This window comes from Asterias rubens, chromosome 1 (genome assembly GCF_902459465.1).
Source record: "Asterias rubens chromosome 1, eAstRub1.3, whole genome shotgun sequence".
NCBI lineage: Eukaryota > Metazoa > Echinodermata > Asteroidea > Forcipulatida > Asteriidae > Asterias > Asterias rubens.
Genome location: NC_047062.1, coordinates 22,097,925 through 22,120,598, shown reverse-complemented (window position 1 = coordinate 22,120,598; position 22,674 = coordinate 22,097,925). Strand labels below are relative to the sequence as shown.

The following is a 22,674-nucleotide window of genomic DNA, read 5'->3' as shown; positions in this document are numbered from 1 at the left end:
GGGAAAAAAAAACACCCAAATGTTTATGTTTTACGTTTTACGAAAGCTAATTTCGTTGGGCAGGGCCAATGAAAGGGCTCTGAGAGTATTAACCAAGGTTGTGTCACCTCCACCCCCACCCCCTGCAAAACCAACCTTTATAACAAAAGAGGGACTTGAACAAGTTTAAAAAAGCGAAGCCCAGCAAAATCTATTGCCCAAAGGAGGGCGGCATTTATGTTTTTTGCACCGCGGGAACTTGTTGTAAACAAACAGAAAATGTCTCTTTTTTTGAACAAGAAATCTGTGTCTAAATCATCGGTTGCAGATGTGCATCTTTTAGGTTGCAACATAGAGCACACAGGAGATGCACGGGTCTCGAACTTTTTCAAGACAACTGTTCACAAAAATGAAAATGGTGAGAATATTAATATAATCTTTCTTTAATTAAAAAAAAATAAGCATTGCAAAATTTCAAAGTGTCAAAGCCATCCCCATAGTCTATCCGGATAACTTTCCGTATGGCGCCACCACTTTTTCACTCATATTTACAGAAAGGGATATCTCATTGAGGTAAATTAAATACTATATTATTTCATATCGAATGAAAAAGTGGTGGCGCCATACGGAAACTTTTCCGTCTATCCTGGTATCATGTGTTTTCAGTAGGATAACAGGAAAATTGTTCACAATCAAAAACTATTTTTTTTTTTTCCAATCATCTATCCAATTTTTTAACAATAACACTTTCACTTCATGGTGTGTTGAAATTTTTAAAGTTTTGGTTTTACGTTGCGAGAGACAGTCCGCCATTAACAGTGCTTGTGCATGCACGACATTGGAGCAACGTCATATGTTTTCACACCTTTCATTGGTTGGTATTTTATTGAATATTCAGAAGCTAGTATAGTATGGCGGGCAAAATAAATCAAAAATATTATTCAAATAGTACTTAACAAATTTAATTACATTTTTGTCCTAAGGCATTATGTTATGGCTACTATATTAGAATCCAGAGATATCATAAGGCACGAAAGTAAAACACCCCAACCCCCCCCCCCCCCCTTGATGCACTCACACTTCATAACAATCCGTTTTCCCCCATTTCAGACCAGTATTGTTTGGTTTCAGGAGATAAGAAACCAATCTATGATATTTTCTCTTAAATGTAGACTTAATATTTATTACGCTTATCGGAATTTATAACAGTTATGCAGTAAATAAATAAAAACAATTGTTGTCATTTTCACTTAAAATACTTTAATATTTTCCCCACATTTGCGCACCATAGAATCCCAAATAGTAACCACCTCACGTGTTCCATCTAGTGACTAAAGCAGAATGAAACTCAATCTAACAGATAGTAATTTTGTTTTGAACTTTCGAGGTTGGATGATGTTTCTTTGACTCACTTGAATGTTGGCATAATAATGCACTAGTGATTAGTACCAAAAATCAATCATTTTATAAATGTTTGAGCATAACCAACGACAGGAAACTTTATTCTCAGCATGATTAAGCCTGATGAAAATACAGACCGTGAGTAAACTGCATAGCTTCTGTCACCGGTGCAGCTTGCACAATTTCGCGGTAAACGGGAATCAAAGTTGGGGACCGAAAGAATATGAGGGTCGATAATGTATGACGCTACGATATAAGTTGTCTGACAATTTATTGCTTGAAGGACAAGTTTGTGACATTCACATTGTGCCTCAAGTAAAAAATTAATGAGTTTCTGCCTTTGACAACTTTACGTATATGTTGGTTCTATGTAAGATCCCGTCTGATGGGTACACCTAGGTATTCATTGCAATGATCATGCCATCAATGTTCTTTTTAAAAATTCTGTGTTTGTATTTCTATAGAGATGACAGCAACCTTTCGTGGCCGGGCATTATGCGGACAAGAGTTAGATGTTCCTACTGGATATACAGGTAGGAAAGTGTAGAATGGACCATATGCATTGCCATCATTCAGCCGCCATCTTATTCTTAGGGGTGTAACAAAAAGGGGTAAACGGATGACGACTTGGAAAATACAATACACAATGGAAAAAACAAACAGATCTGTACACTAAGCACACAAAATTGGCCAACCAACAGCGTCCTTTTGACCTGTAGGTGAGGGCGCCGGAAATCATATAGATACGGTCTATATTACAAATAGTGGCCCTGTGGTCCCAAATAAGTCGTTTGTTCAAATATAAGGGGAAAAAATGCCAAATTAGCTTAGTTAGTATTTTTTAGTTTGTCAGATATGCTACAAATTGTAAATATGACATAAATATTTGTTTTCTCTCCTGAAAGGGTTTGTTCTCAAAGAGCATCAGAAGCCGTTTATGGAAGAAGAGGTTGGTTTAAAAATATATAATGAACAAATTAAAATATTGTATATTTTTTAGATAATTATTCTTTAAGGGAAGGTACACATTTGGTAGTTCAAAACAAATATTAACTTAAAACTTACTTGGTGATGAGCATTGGAGAGCTGTTGATAGTATAAAACATTATGAGAAACGGCTCCTTCTGAAGTAGCATAGATTTTGAGACAGAGGTAATTTCTCACTAAAATTATAAAAGACTTCTAGCCAGAAGTCTTTTATTCCTATCCTATCACAAATTCGTCCAACAAAGGTGTTTTCTCTCTCATCGTTTTGACAATTACTATTAGTGTCCAGTGTCTATTTAAGCATGCCTCAACTATCCTATGACATCCTATGACATTTAAGAAAATGCCTTAAACATCTTAGGAGAAAAAACACACAATTACGTTTTTTTTTATTCCAAGGGTGGTTAAGGAAATGCCTCAACCATCCTAGGAGAAAAAACCCACTAACCATGTTTGTTTTATTCCTAGGGTGGTTAAGGAAATGCCTCAACCATCCTGGGAGGAAAAACACAGTTACTAGGTATTTTTCTTTTCCTAGGATAGTTAAGGAAATGCCTCAACCATCCTAGGAGGAAAAACACAGTTACTATGTATTTTTTATTTCTAGGATAGTTAAGGAAATGCCTCAACCATCATAGGAGGGAAAACCAGTTAATTTGTCTTTTTTTAAACTATGATAGTAAAGGAAATGCCTCAATTATCCTAGAAAAAAGACTTCGGAGTTTTTTCTTTCACTATTATCTCACAATTTTGGTTGGGGGTTGGGGTTCTGGGGAATGGTTGTACACCTGATTGAAAAGATAGATTTAAAATTTATTTATTTTGATTTACATAGTTGGTAACAATAATTTCGCAATACATGCCATAACTCAAACTTATAGCTTTAAACTTGGTTAAACAAAATGATATTTCAAACTAGAAGTACCGGTATGGTCCAAAAAAAAGGCATGAACAAAACATTCACCAGAATCAAAATCACTTGGATAAATTAATTCAATCAGAAAAGTCTGAATTAGGTAAGGATTGTATATATTATGGGTAAATTGATTATCTGTTTACCAATCCATCTTCTACCGACAGGACAGGACTTTGCAAGCAGTGCATCAGTTTGATAAATTCAGTTACTGGAACTTAGAGAAGACTCCTTCGGCCAACGATGCGGTAGTCAAGGCGATGATGTGGCCAGAGATTGCCGCAGCAGTAAGTTGCAGATTTATAAAGCTATTAAGCAGAAAATACTAGAGAGGTTTCGCAAGCGTGCAGATACAGATAAGGATATGATAATCATATCCGTTCACGTCAGCCGCGTGTTGGATTTTGTTTCGCACACTATAGGCATGTTTCACTTGAGTGCGCTCGCATTCATCACGAATGTTTTTCTGACAAACATGACCGATAGAGACCCCGTGTTTTATACACTTCATTTTCTCATCGTTTTCTTGCAAATGACCAACAATTTGCCATCTATATCAAGCACGATACCAGTGAAAGCAATTTCGTGGGAAATGGTTTAGATATGTGACAAAAATACAACTAAAAGTCTGCAAAACAGTATCCGTTTTTCTACGACATGTATGAGCTCCTGTATTAGTTGGTAACGTGTATGCAAAATACGGTAGTCGCTGATATGCGTCACGTGAACACACAAAGTGTCGACGAATCAGTATCTGTATCTGTATCCGTACGCTTGCGAAACCTCTCTACTACTTGATGCATTTCTTTGCTTAGCAAAAATGGAGTGGGGCACCAGTCACAAAAATGAAATTTAATGTAATTATGGCTAGTAACCAGAAATACCTTTCCTGGATAACACTATGATTTGAATGACTACAATTTGAGATTTTTTGTTTTTGTTTTAAATGTACCATAAACTCCATCTTTCCATACAGATTCATGGAACTGAAGAGACAAACGAGAGCCAGGAAAGCGTTAAAGGTGAAAGGTGATTACCGGGTTCTTTCATTATGGATCAGTGCTGCGTACAAACAACATTTGAGGGCTGCCGTTGGACTGATAAAGGGGTGACAACATTGTATAAGAAATCAATACAACTGCGGTGTTAACAAACTGCAATCTGCAAGGACGACAAACCTTGACACTCTAACAGCATGGTTGGGCTCTCTTTATCTAAGGCTACCCTTTCTCTGGTTGATTTATAAATGCAGGTCTCGAAACAGCCATATTTTGTATTTAAAGTTTAATGATTTGGCGTTGAACAAAAACAACTTTACTAAAGCAGATTTTGAGCAACGACCTCCAGGTTAACGTGCTGGCACTCTACTAACTGAGCAATCTAGCCTTTTGTTGTAGGCAATGTTGTTTATTCACGGCCAAATATTTAATTTGCTTACACCATACTCTAGCCTGTTATTGCAGCAAAAAAAGTATTTCTACCCAATTAAGAACCATCATAAACAATCTCCAACATTGATTGTGTTATATAATACATTTCAAAATACTTTCTTTAATTTTGCAATAAAATTATATGACTGTTTGTAATACATAAATGGCTACAAAATTCTGTTTGTAAAAAAAACGTTTGTTTTCTCTCTTGGACGAAGATTGCTTTCCAGATTTTCGGCACACCAAATAATTATTCCTGGTGAATACTTCAGTAAGATATTGCATTGAGAAATTTCAAGCAAAACGACAAGTATTTTGGACAATTAAATACATTGAAACTTTTACAAAAATGTAAAACAATATCCCCAAAATAATATTATAAAATAGATTTTTCCTTGACCCATATATATACCATTATCCAATTTAAAAAGAACCCTGCATGTGAGTCTAAAAGTAAATAAAGAAATAAAGTTTTAAAAATTTAGGCAAGCGACTTATCATCTTCTTTCATGGTTCCCAGCTTTGGCGTTGAAAATGTCAAAACACAGTATAAAGTCTAGCTGTATTAGTTTCAAACTGCAGTGGCATGTCTGGAATATTGAAAAGTGTAAACTGCTAAGCTTCCAGAGAATACACGTTCATACCTTTGGAAAGTGTTGACACATCAAGTTAAACAAATTTCTTGGGTTATTGTCATCTTCAACTCATTCAGAGGTTGCACATGTATAATCTATTTTATGTACTCAACAAGTTTCATTGATCGTACATGTAAGAAACATAAGAAACATCTCATCATGAGAGGGCACTCTAACAAGGAATAATGTTGAATACAGCATGTACACCAAGACAACAGAAATCAGCAAGATATAATTTGTTTGATGAGAAAGACTTACACATTTCTTCTACACAAAAACCTCAAAACGCAAACAAAAAAGTGGGCAATGAAAGAGTTAACATTTATATTCCAAGTAAAATTTTGACATATTTCAGATTATGCACTTAGATAAAATAGCTGTCGGGAACTTAAAACAATTGTAAGATCGTAAAGAATATTTCTTCCATATTTCAGAAATAAGATACAAATATTAATTACACATCTTGCATGATTTGTGGCTTTGCTTGGTGGTGATAAATACTTGCTTAAGTTTTTCACATAAATTTCCCTTCAATGTCTGTTCCTACATCAGTAGCATGCTGAATCAACATTTGTGGAAGTCAACTCTTGCAGAAAAAAAAGAGAGGTTTTTCAACAGTTATTTCCATTCCAATCTCGGTGCACAGCTGTGCACGAAATTATCTGAGTTCAAGTATCTGTGTACTGCAGTCCCTGCAAATGATATTTACAATAATGCAGGCAGAAATAGTGCATTTATCGCTCAAAACCACATGAATTGGTTGGTTGGAATTAAATGTTTAGATAGGAGGATTAAATACAACATCATAACAATTAATGTAAACCTTGGTTTTCAAACGATTTTGTGTTGTCTGATATGGCAGCTTTCCACTGTAACAAAAATTAGTAGAGCATGATTGCAGATACTTTCAAAAGTGCGTCAGGAAAACAAAGTAATCAAAGAGTTAATCTCAGTGGATAGTGCAATACAAAAGTTAACAGATGCAATGTGGACTCCAGTACTAAAATACAAATCAACGATATAACAGTGGAATCACGGTGGGAAAATTATTCAAAAGTGAAGCTTTTAACCACTCCAGGTCGGTATTCCAAACAAATGTGTTCAAAATTTGGCAGACTTTGACATGAGTTTATAATAATAAAAATAATACTTTATTGCTATATTTTCCATGCTTTACCTTTACGTATTCCACAAGCGCATGTGTAATAACAAATTTATCTTCAAGCAAGCTTGATGCACAGCGGCCGTTTAAATAAGATTTGTATCACACTCTTGTTGCTATGGATCGGCCAATCAGAATCAACGATTTAAGTTTGCTTGAAAATAAGCACAGGTACACTACACACAGCAATCTCTAGTTTTTATTTTAGGACTGAAACAAACTAAAAGAGACCAATTTTATTCTCACTAAAATATCTTGTAGACCCCAGAACATTCATGAGCTTTGAGTCGAGGAAAAAGGCCTAAAATTTGTTCTTGTTCTCGCCGCCGATTTCAGGGGAGGCTTTCAGAAAATTATACTAGTGTGTTAAATACCTATTTTCTTGTTAAAAGGCTTGAACTACCTGAATGCATCTTCCATAAGCTGTTTGACCTCTGCCTGGTGTAGCTTAGACATGCCCACTGCAGGGACACCTAGAACACCACGACCAGAATAGCGAAGCTGAAAAGAAAACAAAACAATAAACAAACAATCATACATTAGACATAGAATGCTCTTATTTGTAAATGACAGAACTGGTAACAAAAAAACAAACACTAGGAAATTACATATTAATAGGACAGATACATAGAATGTAGAAGGCACCAGGGCTGCTGTTGTCAAAATACTAACCTTGCATCCGGCGATATTGGCAAAGCGGGGTGAAACAAACGACCAGGGACCCATGTTACGATGCTCCTCCTGGCTCCATGTGAACACTACAACAAAAGAACAACTTACAATGAGAGAGATCTCAGTTTAATTCTGTTATTTCATTGCTAATGTGAAATAACAAAAACTGTGGGGCCTCCCAAGGGTTGTACTTCACGGGGATAAGAGATACAGTGTGAAAAGGGTTTAAGTCACGAAAATATGTTTTGGTTTCTCCTTCACTCACACAATGAAACTCAAGCTCAAAAACTAACCTTTAGCACTGGGGTACTTGTTGAGCTCTGTCTGGACCTCGGCAGCTGGAAACGGACAGAGGGACTCGATTCTAATGATGGCGGTATTATAAGCCTCACGTTGTTCTCGCTCTTTGATCAGATTGTAGTAGTGCTTGCCACAGCAGAAAATCACATGGTCCACTCTGCCAATGAATGAAAGACCAAAAACAAAACTCGGTCACCAGGCCTGGGATTTCATCTTTGCGAGAGCAAGGCCATTTTAACTTTTTCAAGTCTAGGGCACCAAGGCCAAGACATTGGGCAACAAAGGCTATGGCCTCCATGTATTACTAAATTTTTGCTATTTTTTTTAACTGTTGTGTATTTTGAAAACCATATTGCTATTTTTGCTCATGTTTTTTATCCTGCATTTTAATGTTTTTCTTGACTGTACAGCGCTTTGAAACAGTGTTAAAGCGCTTTATAAATGCACTTAAGTTAAGTTAAGTTTTAACTTAAGTTAAGTTATGTAATTCCAGGCCTGAGCCAATGAAAATACAGTTCAAGAAATAAAGGTGTGCAAAGAGTTCTTGTAGTTTTTTTTTTAGGTTAAAAATTCAATACAATATTAATTTGGTTTTCATGTACCCTACACCAGTGTGTGATAAACACTGTACACCATGAACCTTCTAATGTAGACACCGGGCAAAATATGAGTGGGGCACCAGCTGCAACAATGTAAACTTGAAGAAAAAAATGGCTGGTAATTTATCTTTTGTTTAGGAAGATTTCTGTGCTTGGCATGCTTTCATGCTTACAGGCTTCTATGAAATCGGGCCCAGGGATGTAGACCTACTGTTTTGGATTAGCTTTGGTGTCTCCTATAACAGGTTTGAAGCTTGTCCCTGGAGCCATGTCAGCCAGGGATGAAACAGCTGATGGGAGTCGCAACAAAACCTTGGGGGAAGCGACGATCAACGGTTTACGGAAATTCCTCACCATCTGATGAGAAATGAAACAAAACAAATCAAATGATGTAGTTTCTTTATAAAACAAACAAGGTGATTCAATTCAAGTCAATTACTTCTTATTAGATCCCCAAAAAGGGTAATTTAAATGCTCGTATACAGTAAAAACATTGAAATATTAAAACAAATTAAAAACAGTACAAGGGATGTATACAATTGCAAGAAAAACTACTGATATATCTAAAAGCAAGTTCAAAATGAATTTCAAATAACAATGTGGAAATAACAATTGTGGATCGAGAATCACCAAGTTAGGATGTGGAGCGCACTTTTTTGTGGCGCAAAGAACATTCTGAAAACAATGTATCCTTGAGAGGTTAAGGACCATAAAGGCCATGTATGAGAGCGCCCCTAATGGTTGTTTGTTTTGCATTCAGCACCAGTCAAGTCCATTGCAATGCATTGTTTTGCTTGAACCCTTCGCCTCAGCATAGCTGAGGTACTCCATCAAATGCTTTAAATTTGTTGATAGCTTACTTGTTAACACATTCTTATGTTATTAAAAAAAATAAAAAAATAGAAAAGAAAAGAAAAAAAACCTCTCTATAAGTACCTGTCTCCTGAGTAGATGGAAATACTGTGCAGGAGTCGTTGGATGAACAATACTGATATTAACATTGTCACCATCTGCGGAATCTTCCTTACTGTCAGACTGCTGTAGGAATCTCTCCATATGACAAGAAGAATGTTCCGGACCAGCCCCGTCGAAGCCATGGGGAAGGAGCATGACCAGACCACTCTGTAAACACCATTTCACTGCAGGGTGTCAACAAAACAATCTTGAGTAGTCATAGCATTTGACCTGCTCCCAAGGGTTTCCATTCTGCAGCCTTCTACAGCCACAGTGTCACATATTCTGCCTTCTACAACCAGTGTCAAATGCTCTGTAGCATACTACAGCCAGAGTCAAATATTCTGCCTTCTACAACCAGTGTCAAATGCTTTGCAGCATTCTACAACCATAGTCAAATATCCTGCGACCTTCTACAGCAAGTGTAAAATATTCTGCAATCTTCTACAGCCAGTGTCAAGTATTCTGCAGCCTTCTAAAGCCACAATGTCAAATCTTAACAATCTCAGTTTGGATACAATCCCAAATGGTGCCAGAGCCTCTCACATGTGTAAGCATACGTAACAATGTTAATACGTAACATGTAACTTGTAATTTTTGAAAAAAAAAAGAAAACTGAACTAGATACTAAAACCTACGAACAGCTGAATCTGTTGAGAAGTTGAATGCCACTTACCTTCTCCTCCGATGACGTAAGTGTCAATAATAGTCTGTGCGCCATTGTAGAAGTCTCCAAATTGGGCTTCCCAAATGATCAGATTGTTGGGGTTCTCCAGTGTCATGCCGTACTCGAACCCTAACACTGCTTCCTCAGACAAGGGACTGTTAGCAACCTGAAACAAGATTTTGATGTCAAGATTATGATATCAAATTATAGAATAATTTTTATTTATTTTCAGAGTTTGGAGTAGGTTTTTTACTTGGCTTTTGGCCTAAATAAAATTTTCTCTGGATATAGTTTGTGAATTAGCAATTTTGTTTTTTTAAATATAAAACGAAATAATGTTTTATAATAATAATAATGCAAAAAATAGTTAATGGCCTGACGTTCCCACCCTAGCAGAGTCTTTCTTAAGGGCTAAATGACAACATAACATACAAGAACTGGTGTCTAAGTGTAACATAATCAGTGAAGTGGAAAAACATGAAAAGAGAGAAAGTCAGAAAGCACACAGCAAAAAGCAAGGGGCAAAAAAAGATTATATCACACATTGTATAAAGGGTGTAACCAAAGTCCTATACTCTATCCCAATGCAAATATTATGGCCTAGTCACAGGAGGTTATTTTTACAGTCAACTTCCTATGAGGCAACCACTTGCAATGCATGCTACAAGACCACTTTGGTATCACATGAGTAATTTTATCACATGTCAAGAATAATATGTGAACATTAAGAAGTGAATGGATTCTCTCAGATTGCTGGAACTGGGCCCAATTTCATGAAGCCTGTAAGCACAAAAATATGCTTAGCATGAAATTTCTTCCTTGAAACAGGATTACCAACCAAATTTCCATGTGATTTTCAGGATAAGCAAGCAACAGCTGAATACCAGTAACAAGCAATGTGCAACAAATGGAAATTTGGTTGGTAATCCTTTTTTTATCAAGGAAGAAATTTCATGCTAAGGAAATTGTTGTGCTTATACAGGCTTTATGAAATTGGGCCCTGGTTACTTGTACATTGCCTTGTGTGACATGACCCTTAGACTTTATGTAAACTATAAGAGCTTGAAGCCCACTCTAGATGACTACCTTACCTCATAGAAGGCTTTCTGCTCAGGAGTGATGTGGTTGAGTGGAACATACACACTGTCATCAGTCTGGTCTACTAGCATGGCATGGCGGTGGCTAAACGTACCCCTACCTACATCCTGACCACTTATCCTCACATTGTATCCTATCATAGACAAAAAGATGTGTTTGTCTTTATACTCTCATAACTAGATATATGAAATGGGCAACACAGCAAATATATATGTCAAATTAAACAAGAGGTCAATGGAACAAGTCCCGCTCAAGTCAATTTGTCAATGTTTCTTTGATCAACCCCAAATTTATTAAAGAGAATTATGTACTCTTTCTAACTGGGTGAGAGTTTATAACTGCATACAATTTGTTGGCGGTGTGTATATTTATAAGGTAGTGAACCACGCATGTTGTAATGCAGCAATAAGCATTACATTCGTTCAGGTACGAAGAGTGCTAAAGTTCTCCTTCCATTCAAGTGAATATGGGTTAACCAAACAGCTCTATGAAATTTGCCCCTGTAGTAGCATTTGGCAGCGATAAATAATGCGATTATAACACTTACCCTGATAGAGCAGGGAGCCGACAGCCATTGCCTCTGCAGTAGCCCAATCTATGGCATTCCCTTCCACGATCTTCTTCTGACGAGCCTCAAGGAATGTTTTGACAAGATGATGATGGGGCGTCTGAAATATAACCAAGAGAAATCAATGATAGGAATCAAATCACAGCATTTATCAGAATGTGGGTGTAACTCCCAGTTTGTTTGCTTGTTTAGATGATCTTCCCGTCAAGGGAACTCGCCAGACTCCCAAAGAGGTATATAAACACCAAGCTGGCAACAGCCAATCTCTCTCATGTAAACACTAGTTTAACGTTTATGACTGAATTGCACAAATGAAAAAATTGTGATTCGGGAACTAGACGGAAATACTAAAACCTTGTAATTGCACGTCCTGCCGTCTAACCACTGGACCACGGTGGCTAGTTGTGGCACATTTAATCTTGGAGAGCAGAGCAACCCAGGTCAAAATTCCAGTTGAGCCTAGTTAACTGGGGTCAACTGGTTCAACTGGATAGTGATCAAACTCGTCCATTTTCCATATTAACCAACTGGTTTGGCCTAGGTTTAACTGTGTTCAACTAGGTTGAAATTATAAACCAGTTGGTCTCTGTCCATTTTCCATATTAAACCAACTGGTTTTCAACTGTGTTTAACTAGTTTATCAACTGGTTTCAACTAGTTCCAGTTAAACCCAGTTTAACTAGGTTCAACTGGAATTTGGACCTGGGAAGACACTTAAACTAAAATTGCTTCTCAACACCCAACAGAATCACACTATGACTACATATCTACATATCATACTATGACTACCTGTGAGGGTAGAAATGTTACATTGTGATAAATAAGCTTGATACACAACAGTTTGAAACCTTGTGCTGCATACTCCTAAGGAGTTGAGATGATCAATGTAGAAATACATTTGTCCCTTGTATCTCTACAAACTCGACTGAACTTAATAAATATAACTTGAAGTAAAACCAATTTACAAACTTACGAAATCCTCTGGCAGTGTGACAGACTTTGCAGCAACAAAGCGCAGAACATCAACATCAACACCTGTGATTGAAAGCATTGCTGTTAGTACAAGTCGGTTGCTGCTGTCATTTCATACGACAACATTGAACTTAGAAGTCACTTCAGAGTCTAGGCAGGGCTCTAAATTAACACTTGACCACAGTCTTGAGGCCAGTGATTTTAGCATAGAAAACTTACGTTCTCTAAGCTCCAATGTGAAACTGTGTAGATAGTGTTCTTCTCATTTTGATTCCGGTCCGGTAACAAATTTTCTGGTCCACTAAATGTTTTGAGCTACAAGCCCTTGTGGATTCCCCGCCCCCCCCCCCCAATTCGAGCCCTGAGCTAGCCCCAGTGTACATGAGGGATACAGTGATTAAGTTCTACCACTGACCTGTATCCCAGCTTGTGATATGAGCAGGGGCTTGGACACAGCCACTCCATTGTTGCTGTAAGGTGGTAGGCTCCGGCTCATGGGTCTTGGCAGCCTTCAGACATTGGTTCAGTTTCTCCTGATTCTCAGCCACGGCTTGGTCTATTTCGTCCCTATTGACTTCACCAGCATTCTAGTGAATGAGACAAGTGGATAGAGAATTGGAACAGGCCTTGAATTTAACTCTTTTTTTGAGACAGATAACCACAGTAAAGGGCACTTTCATTAGGAAAATCCAATTCTGAAGGACCAAGCAATTAGTGGTCTCAATAAACAGGAATGAGATATCATTGGTGTTAGGCAAAGCAATTTTCCATGAGAGAATAAATATCAAGAAGTCTATGGAGAAAAGGATTACAGAATTACTAAGCAACAAGGCCAAGAAAAGGGGAAAATGAGAATTGTCCTTCACGATTTCCTTAATAATAAGTAAAATTAACAATTTTCCTGCAGTAACGCTTCTCAGATTGTGTTTTCCTATTAGGCATTATTCTTCCTGCATGGATATAATTATTCATTCCAGTTTTTGGCGATGTCTCAAAAAAACAGACCATGAAATTTGCACGTTGTTTTATTGTAGACATCTGCATTGTTATAGGATTAAAACAATTGAGCAATTCAAAAACCAAAAGTATACTGTAAATTTCTATATCAGACAAGGAAAATGAAACAAAAAACAGAGTTTACGTGCTTACAGTGACTTTATCGAGGTAGAGATCAGGAACACTCGTTCTAGATTTGACGATTCCATACATGGTAGGTTGAGTGAAAGAAGGGTCATCAATCTCATTGTGGCCAAGGCGCCGGAAGCACTGCATATCAATGAAGACATCACGACGGAACTTCTGCTTGTAGTCAAAGGCAAACTGACTGGCCTTAGCAACTTCCTGGATATAGAAATGACAAATAGACACATTTAACAACCTACTCTTGTTGGCACAGATCAACCCTTTGAAATTATTGTTCATGGTGGCACAACTGTACACAGTACACAGAGCTATCGATTTCACAAGGTTGAAGTTAGAGCAGGTACTACCCCTGGTGGCGGTGCTTCTGAGGGTTGGTCTGTCGATAATGCTGAAGTCAAAGCCGGTGTGGCATGGAATTCCGTCCCCCGGAGATTCTGTCCCCTTGTGGGAAACTAACATAGACTGGAGGAGGATGATTCAAAAGAGGGCGCTATCAGAAGTTGTTTGTACATAGTTCGCCATATGGGGGACAGAATCTTTGGGGGTGGTGCTACTTGGGAAGGGGTGGGGCCTGTAGGGGTGAAGATGGACCTAGGGCCTGTGCAATACTGCCAATGGTAGGCTGTTTTTAAGAGCAGCAACCTCTGCCTGGATTAAGCAGACTTGAATTCTAACTGGCTTTTGCTGCATTGCAGCCGAGCAAGCAACTGTTCCTGTGACTCTTGTGACTCTGCTGGGGCAGTATGGCATGGTGGGTTGCGGTGTGGAAGGTATGGGTAATGAAAATGGTGAGGGGGGACCCTCACAGTGTGCCAAGTGTATGCCCAATGTGTGCTGAAAAAGAAAAATGGGTAATAATGGAGATATGTTTTAATTATTTTATTACTCACCAAGTTAATGACCCAAAACAGTGGTAAAGACCACTGAAGAGCTGTTGATATTATAAAACATTATTAGAAACATCCAGGTTTGAAGTAAAGTAGTTTTCGAGAAAGAGGTAAAATACTTTTTAGAGAAAGGTAAAATAAATTGCTTTTCTCAGGCATCTGAAACCACACAATTCTATTCTAAGACTATCCTTACCTCAGGTTCGTCTCCATTTACATGCACAACCAGGTTCCCATTCATCTTTGCTATGTCAGTGCAATGAACGGACGACCTCCCCCGATCAGCCGGAGTGGTGAAGCCCAACTGGTTATTCACCACAACGTGGATGGAACCTCCCACGTTGTAATGGGGCAGTTCCGCCAAAACTTGCATCTCACTTGCCATGCCCTGTCGAGGGGTAATTGTATTTTCAAGATCCAAATCTTTGCTTATGTATGGTGTGTCTTCAAGTAAAAATTTATAAATTGTACACAAAAGGAGAGAGCATTTCTATGGCCCCAGATCCACAGTCAACACCCAAAAGCTGGATAAACCTGTAGTGCATCACTTAAATCTTCCTCATCACTCCATTTATGATATGATTTGATAGGGCATTGCGGCACTATATAGGTAACCACAGAGAGACTATTCGTCTGAATAGGAAGAAACTGTGGATAAGGCGCCTTCAGACCATTCAACACCGTGGTCTGAACATCCAGGAAGGAAATGATTAATAACTTTTGTCTTTCTTTCTACTTTTCCCGACAGAACATCCCCTTTCAGCCTTCCTCATTCGCTAATTAATTGCTTTTTCTCCCTCTTCCCACATTTGACCTTGCCTATTTTGTACATATATGTATATATACCGCTGGTCCTTTTGGTTGGTTAGCAGTTTGCACCAGCTAATTCTATTTTCTCAAACTAAAACATTAACACTTTGTGAAATTTACAAATGAATGCTTTGGTAATCCTCAGGAGAAAAAGAGAAATTAAGACTGGACATGTCTTGAGTATACCTGAGCAGCGTATGCAGCGTCTCCATGTACCTGTACACAGAGGACCTTGTCTCCTACTAAGGAACCATCATCCTTACTGTAGTCACCCTCTTGGAGGGACTGCTGGCGAGATCTGGCCTTCCCCATGCAAACAGGAAGATTGGCCTACAGTTATACCAAGAAGACATCAATATCAAATGAAACTGATGTAGGATTCGACATTGTTAGGAAAATAAACTCCTTCAGGAGTAGAGTACTTAAACTGATTGTATATTCAATAACTTTTGAAGGTGTAGGATTTAACACAAATTGAACAAAATTTGTCTGCTCCCACTTCCCAGGTTGTATCCTCAACTTGAGCACAATCCCTGGCTATACGGCAGTTGCAGGTTGAAATGAAATTTGGACCTGATTTTAAGATGAATCTCAGCGCCCTCTGAGTCTTGTTTACGGTGTTGTTTTAAGTGTTGGACTTCTTTACAGATTATGGGTTATTTAAAAATAATATTTCTAGCAAGTGTTTATTCAAAGGCACCTTCATTTTCAAGTTTTACCTCTAGATGTGATGGATTTGGAATCATAGTAAAATGGATTTTCCCATTGTTGTACTCCAAATCGACTGACTGATCTGAAATGAGATTAAGAGAAAATAACCACATAGTTTTAAAAAATGTAGAATATGATATATTACTGACAGACGATTAAAATTAAAAGCAAAAAGAAATTATCAAAACGTATCTAACTTAAAATAGCCTGGATTTGCAAACAAACCAAAGACTCGCTGAAAAACAGCATTTAAAGCATGAAGCATTCTATGCGGGATACATCATTATTGCACTACCGGTAATACAATGTTATAGTCTTCATTTTCTCTGTAATACTTACACAAATGGGTAAGAATATCTCCAACACACTCCTTGTTAGTCGCAGGAAACTCTGGTAGCCCGCTCATCTTCCTAAAGACGAGGGTTGCTGATAACTCAAGAAGACCGACTTGAACAATGAGTCTGCCTCGATGCGGCATACACAGAACCATCTGCTCGAGATCAGCTGTAGAGTAAAGTAAATAGTGAAAATAAAATCTGCACTTAACTATGCTACAATTGTCAAGACTATTGGCCATAGTTTCTTGTACAGTAGCTCTTTTGCTCTCCACTTTGGATGGTTTGAAAAATTCACCACTGAAAAAATTGTATACATTGAGACATAACTTGTATAGCTTACATTAAAGTGGGAGACAGCAACAAGAACAAAACATTGATTTTCTATGCCACTTTCATGAAGCGGGACTTGAGGCAAAATTAAGCAACAGCGCACAAGCTGGCTGCCAATTGTCTTACCAACCTGTAAAGCTATCAAATTGGTCCCATGACTGGTTAAATCAATTGCTTCAGTCTTTGGGAGATTTTGTAAAGGAGCCAGCTAAGTATAACACCAAACACACTGCATCAATTTTTGTTTATTTGGCTGACAAAACATGTATTTAATAATTTTCAAGGGTAGATTTGAGAATCCTCCCGGGGGAGGTGGTTCAATGACTTACACTGCGCTGCTGCTTGTAGGAGCTGATAGAACAGTGCCATTACACTCTCTGCCCCTTCCCCTCCGTAGCGTTTGACAGTTGTGAACTTGACTGCCATAAAATTCTCCAAAGCCTTCAGAAAATGAAATTAAAAAGTTTCAGTGACCGATACTTAAACATTAACAAAAATTGTTACTCAAGTGCACGTAATCAAAATTCATATTTCATTAAACATATCTTTTAGCTACTTAAAAACACCCTTTGAACACAAATAAGGCATAGACCATGTCGCCTTGTCTACAGAACCAGTGAAATTGGACATTCGAGGGCATTTCCTGGCAGGCAAGATTCTACATTTGTCATAGAAAGGTGAGAATTGTATATATTGTTTCAAAACTACTAAATGTGCACACATCTCCTAAGTTGATAACAATAATTCAGTGTAATTAAACAAAATTGTAACATTTGATGTTTCCTTTCTGATTTCTGAGGTATAAAGAATTTATTTCCCAACCTGCGCTTTGGCCAAGAGTATCGCTAGTTGCATCTTGGTTTCATTAGAAAGGGTAGTTCTGTGCATCTCCTCATAGCGTTCAGCACACCATGCTCTCTCTTCCATTGCCTGCAATGGAAATATATACACAAAAATATAATACAACAACACTCACAAGTTTACCAGATGCCATCAAAAAGCATTTTCAACATTTTATATTTGATACTTTATTGAAACAAACACAAATCGTAGCCCGTAGGCCAAATTCATTCTCACAAACATTTTAAAAAGTACCAAAAACCCCCAAAACATTCCTTTTTAGATAGTTTGAAAGAAGTAGATGTTACCAAACAGAATTCTTGGTTCACTTCATTTTCTGAAAGTCTTGCTCTCTTAGTGATTTTTTACCGGAAGATGCATGAATTCCACTGATGTGGTGCCACAGTACATCTGTTCTAAGTGCTGGACGATATCGGACAAATGCGCAGTCTCTTGACCTATATTCACAATACCTGGGGTAATAATGAAACAATAAAGATGTTTAGGTCAACCCCTCATCAAAAAGCCTAAGGAGTTAGGACACAAATTAGCAAAGCACATAAACAACTTTGTTTCATCACGGACACTGACTCTGGTGTTTCTGATCAGCAGAATGTGGGTTTGAGTCCTGGTTATATGGCACCTGTGTTCTTGAGCAAGATACTTTGCCATTATTGCTTTGTCCTTCAGATGGGTCATTAAGCCCCTAGGTCCTGTGCATAATGGGATGGTAATGCACAATTCAGTGCAATATAATACAATATTATATATTATTATTTATATCAGGCTTCCAGGCAAAACTATATCAGCGTATCGTAAAAAGTACCCGGATGACAGCAATATTGTGTCAGTAAAAGTTCCCGGAGACAGCAATATTGCATCAATATTTCTGACATTTTAACAAGTTTCGCTGGTTCCCATATAGTCAAGAGCGCGTGCTCACTGTTGATAAGCAGTGACAGATCTGCACATTATAATCAACGGCTGCTTCTACCAGCGTCGCAAGATTCGCTTCGGTTTTCGATGAGGATTTTGAAGAACTTTTGATGCAAAGACGCAGGTGAGCGAAAATAGTGTTGCTTTGATCAAGTCTTCAGCCTAATATAAATAATAATATCAATATTGAATGGCTTTTTTTGGGGGGGATACAAGAACACATTGCACTCGCTATGACAATATTGCACTCGTCTTCGAAGAGTGCAATATTGTCATAGCTTGTGCAATATATTCTTGTATCCCCCTCAAAGCCATCCAATATTATATAAGTGCTCTTACAAAGGAATAAATGAGCTCAAAACACTTATCATGGAAGAAGAGGGGTTACACCCTGGAAGTGTTTCTGGTTCAGGTTGCAAGGACCCTTGTTTACATGTCATGATGACTCATCATTGGTTTTGTAACCAAAAATGTATGATAATGATACAATTGTGAAACAATTTAGGAGAGTCCCAAACCAACCTGTGAGGTCGAAATTAGTACCATCCGATGCTGAGAGACCATACAGTGAAGGATCTAACTCTGGAGTAGGTCTGTAAGATGTTAAAGAAAAAATTGCATGAATTCACTAAAAGTAACTTTTTCTTTGAACAAATTCTATCAGATGATGCTGTTAAAAAAAAAAACCTAAACATACAAAATCTTTTAAATGTGCCATTGACAATACACAAAATACATGTGACATGCAAAGTTGTTTGTTTGATGGCAATGTACGAACAAAGAGATAATAATAATAAAGAAATAAAGAACTGGGGAGAAAAAAAAGATTTCAAAAAGATATGTCCAGAGGAAATTGTTTTTTTAACAATTAGGTTTGTAAGAATGGATGAATGTAGAAGTGTATTGAAAAAACAACAACAAAATAAAGATTACTATTTTCAAGTCATTCTGTACCAGATATTTGACCCTTGTGGAAAAAAGGCTTTTTGGCTATTTATTATGGGCAAATGGGTTGCGTTTTAGCAATCATAACCAACTGTTTTGGTTGAACTTGCTATGGGTTGATCGAAACAGTTATTGGTTACAGCAAAACGCACCCGAAGGCAAATCTGATTTAAGTTTGAAGAATATTGTCCATGCTGTACTTACTTGGGTTTTTGCATGGCCAATGCATCTATCTTGGCCCTCTTGTGACCATGGGAGCGGTATGCATCGACCAGTTGCAACAGACTAGCATTCCTGATGCGATTTGTCTCCAACTCTGCATTCATTGCATAGGAAAACAGAGTAAAAATAAAGAAAATCAGATGAAAACTTTTATATGGGGGGGAGTGTGAACATACAAAACCTAAACAAAGAAACAAGCATAATATAAACATAAATAATTAAATTTACATAGGCCCTATACATAGAATTCAATAAATAAATAAACTAAACATAAAAAGAAATCACTTAAAAAATAGAGAAAAAACATATTTGAAACACAGTCTATGAATGAATTTGTTTGGATTCCCTGTGAACAGGTGACATTAGGTAAAACAGCAAAACTAGTAAAAACAAAACAACACTTCAACTGAATTACAAAGGATGCTCGATTGAAATCATAACTTTTCACAAGCTTAGCATATCATACCAATAATATACCAATTTTTTAAAATTTGGATTAAGCCGTAAAATTCGTGCAAAGCGAATTTCACTGCGTGACAAAGGGAAGGGGGTGCATACTGATTGTTGCGTCACCAAAATTCAATTCGCATTCGCATTCACAGGAAGTATAAACCGGGCTTTACTTACCCATAACTTTGGGAGACTGATTTTGCATCCAGGCAGATGGCTTGTAACCATAGATACCATTGTCGGCATGGTACCGAGCAACCCTCAGATGTTTCGACAACCATGCTCGATGGGCACCAGTTGAGACTCTAATGATGTTCATCCACATGGCATTTGTAGTTTCGAAGGGTCTAAATAAGTTCACTGGGTGGCAGCGCTAGCCAATGAGGAACGTCTGATGACGTAGATGCCAGAAGCCAGTCTTCAGTAATGTAACCTCACCCTGGGGTTGTAAACAAATGGTTATTTCACAGGCGTGATGATGCAATAGTTAACCCTCCTACTCTTTGTAAAACCTTTCAATGATTAGCCTAGTAGTAGGTGGGGTAGCAAAATGGCACACAAAATGAGGGGGGGGGGCAGAGGATGGGGTTCATTTCATTCATACATTCTACCAATGAACATTTATTTAATCAGGGAACAATTCCCCATAACATGCATAACAGAGTTGCTTCGATATAGAAATAAAAAGTAATACTTAAATAAATTGCGGGCGAACCTAGACCCAGTCACTATCGAAATTTGTCATTATCGGGTACTACCGAAAAATGACAAACTTCGGAAGAAAACAAAATTGTCATTACGTAGGACCGACAATGACAAATTTCTGGAAAAAAGGAGTATCAACAGCGCCCCAGTCTGGGTCTAGAAATAGGGCGAACTGAGGTTTTGCTTGTATTGTTGTTGTAATTGAATTATAGGCTGTTGTTTTGTTATAAATAGTTTGATTTGAGTGTAGTGCGAGTGAGGGTTCTGCGGAGAAGACCAAGTCCAACGGACTCCAAGGGTCTTGTTTGAACTTCAAAATTCAAGTTCAACCACCAACCAATAATGTGCAAGTATACATTCGGAATGTATACTTGCATGTATACTTGCACATTATTGGTTGGTGGTTCAGAGAGGAGGTGAGTTGTCTGGCGCCAGTGGGAGGGCTAATAAATACCTTGATGATAGAGCATAAAAAAATAGAAATAGAAAAAAAAGGAGGGAGTCAGTTAGATAGAATTAGACTTAGAACATACCTTTTTTAGCCTAGGCAACGAGGTAAAGAAATGTTCGTATATACCTTCAATATTTCTCAACTGATGCACAACATCTTATTTGCATAATATAACAGAGAAATCCTCCATAAATGAAGAAAAGAAACCTGAAAAGTTAAAGTTCCAGCCCACATCACATCATCAGTGTCAGTCCGCCCAGCGAAGACGTCTATAACCAAAGATCGTATAGCGCCGCGTATCGGCGCTATACGCAGTGACCACCTCTTGAGGGCGCTCTTCACCAAAACAATATTCAAATTTTCATTTTTTTTCTGCCAGGTGCCATTGTTTGGGACATTTTCCATCACACAAAATTGCTGTTGCGTAAAGCATTTGGATGAACCAAGAAATAATACCCAACATTTTGAATCATAAATTAAGATGGAAAAAGATTTTTAACAGAGTGTATCAAAATGTTGAGGGCTGTGGGGTGCGGAAGAAGGAGGGTAACAAATTCAGTAGACATTCAACCACTCAAAGCACGATATATTGAACTACTAATTGGTAATGACAAGACAAACCATCAAGAAGAGATGTCGCAGTAACAAAGTGCAAATTGCTTTGTAAATCAATGTATTCCTTTTATTTTCATAATACAATTTTTTTAATACATCTCACAAAAGCAAACAAACTGTTTCAATGGTGAACTAATTCATAACCTCAAATAAACCATGTTACAAGCAGGCCTATCTTGATTCAAGAAGAACCTTTCACTTCAACATTGAACAAACAAAATGGGTTTTAAAACCATAACTTAAGATGTTGAATAACGTATTCTCTTAGATGGATATTAAACATGAGTAGTTGTAACCTGGGACATCAAGAAAAATTAAAAGGCATGTGTCCTCAAAAACCAGGTAAAATACACAAAGCATTAATTACTCAAAAATGTTTGACAACAAATTCATTCAACAAAAGTTATAATGCTTGACCATTACATATATGACCTTGAAAAATGATATTCCTTTTAGTAACCCGAGTAATTAAATGCAATTCAAAACATAAATGAGCTTGAGCCCCTCCTCCAAACCGACCACTAGACAAGATATTTTGAAAAGTTCAAAGTTAGGTCGAAGCACAACCAAGCAACCATAAGTATGCATGACGGTGGCCTAGGGGAAGCATGTGCCCCAGGTTCCCCCAGAAAAAAAAGATACAAGTAGTGCTCGCAAAAAACAAAGAGGGAAAAACAAGGCCCCTGCCTCCAAGTAAAAGAGTCCTTGATACGCTGCTGTTGCCACCATCCTTGTCTTGTCCCCTGCCACCCATACCAATCATGACTAATGATTTTCATTATGCCAAAAAGGGAACCAACTATTTTCCTTCCAACCTCGGTTTGGTGACACTGGTTTGAATTGGGGAGACAAAAAATAAAAGATGGCTGCACAAGGTGTTTTGCTGGTCCTTTGGATTGACCTAACCACCAAACTTCTTTTGGTTAATTTTCTCCTTTTTTTTGAGCGATGTTT

At 37.7% G+C, this 22,674-nt stretch overlaps 2 protein-coding genes across 4 annotated transcripts; one reads left to right on the top strand and one right to left on the bottom strand.

Moving 5' to 3' along the window:
- The first annotated feature begins 186 nt into the window (after positions 1-186).
- Positions 187-5,247, top strand: LOC117288227 (ribonuclease H2 subunit C-like). Its single transcript, XM_033769000.1, has 5 exons — positions 187-397; positions 1,845-1,913; positions 2,286-2,329; positions 3,448-3,567; positions 4,257-5,247. The coding sequence occupies exons 1-5, from the start codon at positions 217-219 to the stop codon at positions 4,311-4,313; spliced, it is 471 nt and encodes a 156-aa protein (XP_033624891.1). The 5' UTR covers positions 187-216; the 3' UTR covers positions 4,314-5,247.
- Positions 4,548-21,370, bottom strand: LOC117288207 (probable 2-oxoglutarate dehydrogenase E1 component DHKTD1, mitochondrial). 3 transcript variants are annotated; one of them, XM_033768988.1, is made up of 22 exons: positions 21,313-21,370; positions 20,127-20,388; positions 19,482-19,593; positions 18,855-18,925; positions 17,766-17,869; positions 17,379-17,486; positions 16,886-16,997; positions 16,228-16,392; positions 15,897-15,970; positions 15,364-15,507; positions 14,564-14,755; positions 13,487-13,678; positions 12,753-12,924; positions 12,339-12,400; positions 11,345-11,465; positions 10,791-10,930; positions 9,709-9,865; positions 9,015-9,217; positions 8,290-8,435; positions 7,473-7,636; positions 7,180-7,265; positions 4,548-7,008 (listed from the first exon to the last, which is right to left on the bottom strand). In XM_033768988.1, the coding sequence occupies exons 2-22, from the start codon at positions 20,272-20,274 to the stop codon at positions 6,907-6,909; spliced, it is 2,775 nt and encodes a 924-aa protein (XP_033624879.1). In that variant the 5' UTR covers positions 20,275-20,388; positions 21,313-21,370; the 3' UTR covers positions 4,548-6,906. The 3 variants fall into 3 exon arrangements, with proteins under 3 accessions (XP_033624879.1, XP_033624863.1, XP_033624872.1); XM_033768972.1 differs by having other exon boundaries at positions 21,188-21,364; XM_033768981.1 differs by having other exon boundaries at positions 21,232-21,364.
- Positions 21,371-22,674: the final 1,304 nt, after the last annotated feature.

Bases quoted from the DNA above. Each gene is read 5' to 3' on its own strand.
- LOC117288227 (XM_033769000.1), top strand. From the start codon at position 217: ATGTTTTTTGCACCGCGGGAACTTGTTGTAAACAAACAGAAAATGTCT. The intron at 398-1,844 runs GTGAGAATATTA...GTATTTCTATAG, and splicing joins TGTTCACAAAAATGAAAATG to AGATGACAGCAACCTTTCGT. The intron at 2,330-3,447 runs GTTGGTTTAAAA...TTCTACCGACAG, and splicing joins AGCCGTTTATGGAAGAAGAG to GACAGGACTTTGCAAGCAGT.
- LOC117288207 (XM_033768988.1), bottom strand. From the start codon at position 20,274: ATGTGGATGAACATCATTAGAGTCTCAACTGGTGCCCATCGAGCATGG. The intron at 19,594-20,126 runs GTAAGTAAAGCC...CAATGAATGCAG, and splicing joins TCAGTCTCCCAAAGTTATGG to AGTTGGAGACAAATCGCATC. The intron at 11,466-12,338 runs GTAAGTTTGTAA...GTTATATTTCAG, and splicing joins TCACACTGCCAGAGGATTTC to ACGCCCCATCATCATCTTGT.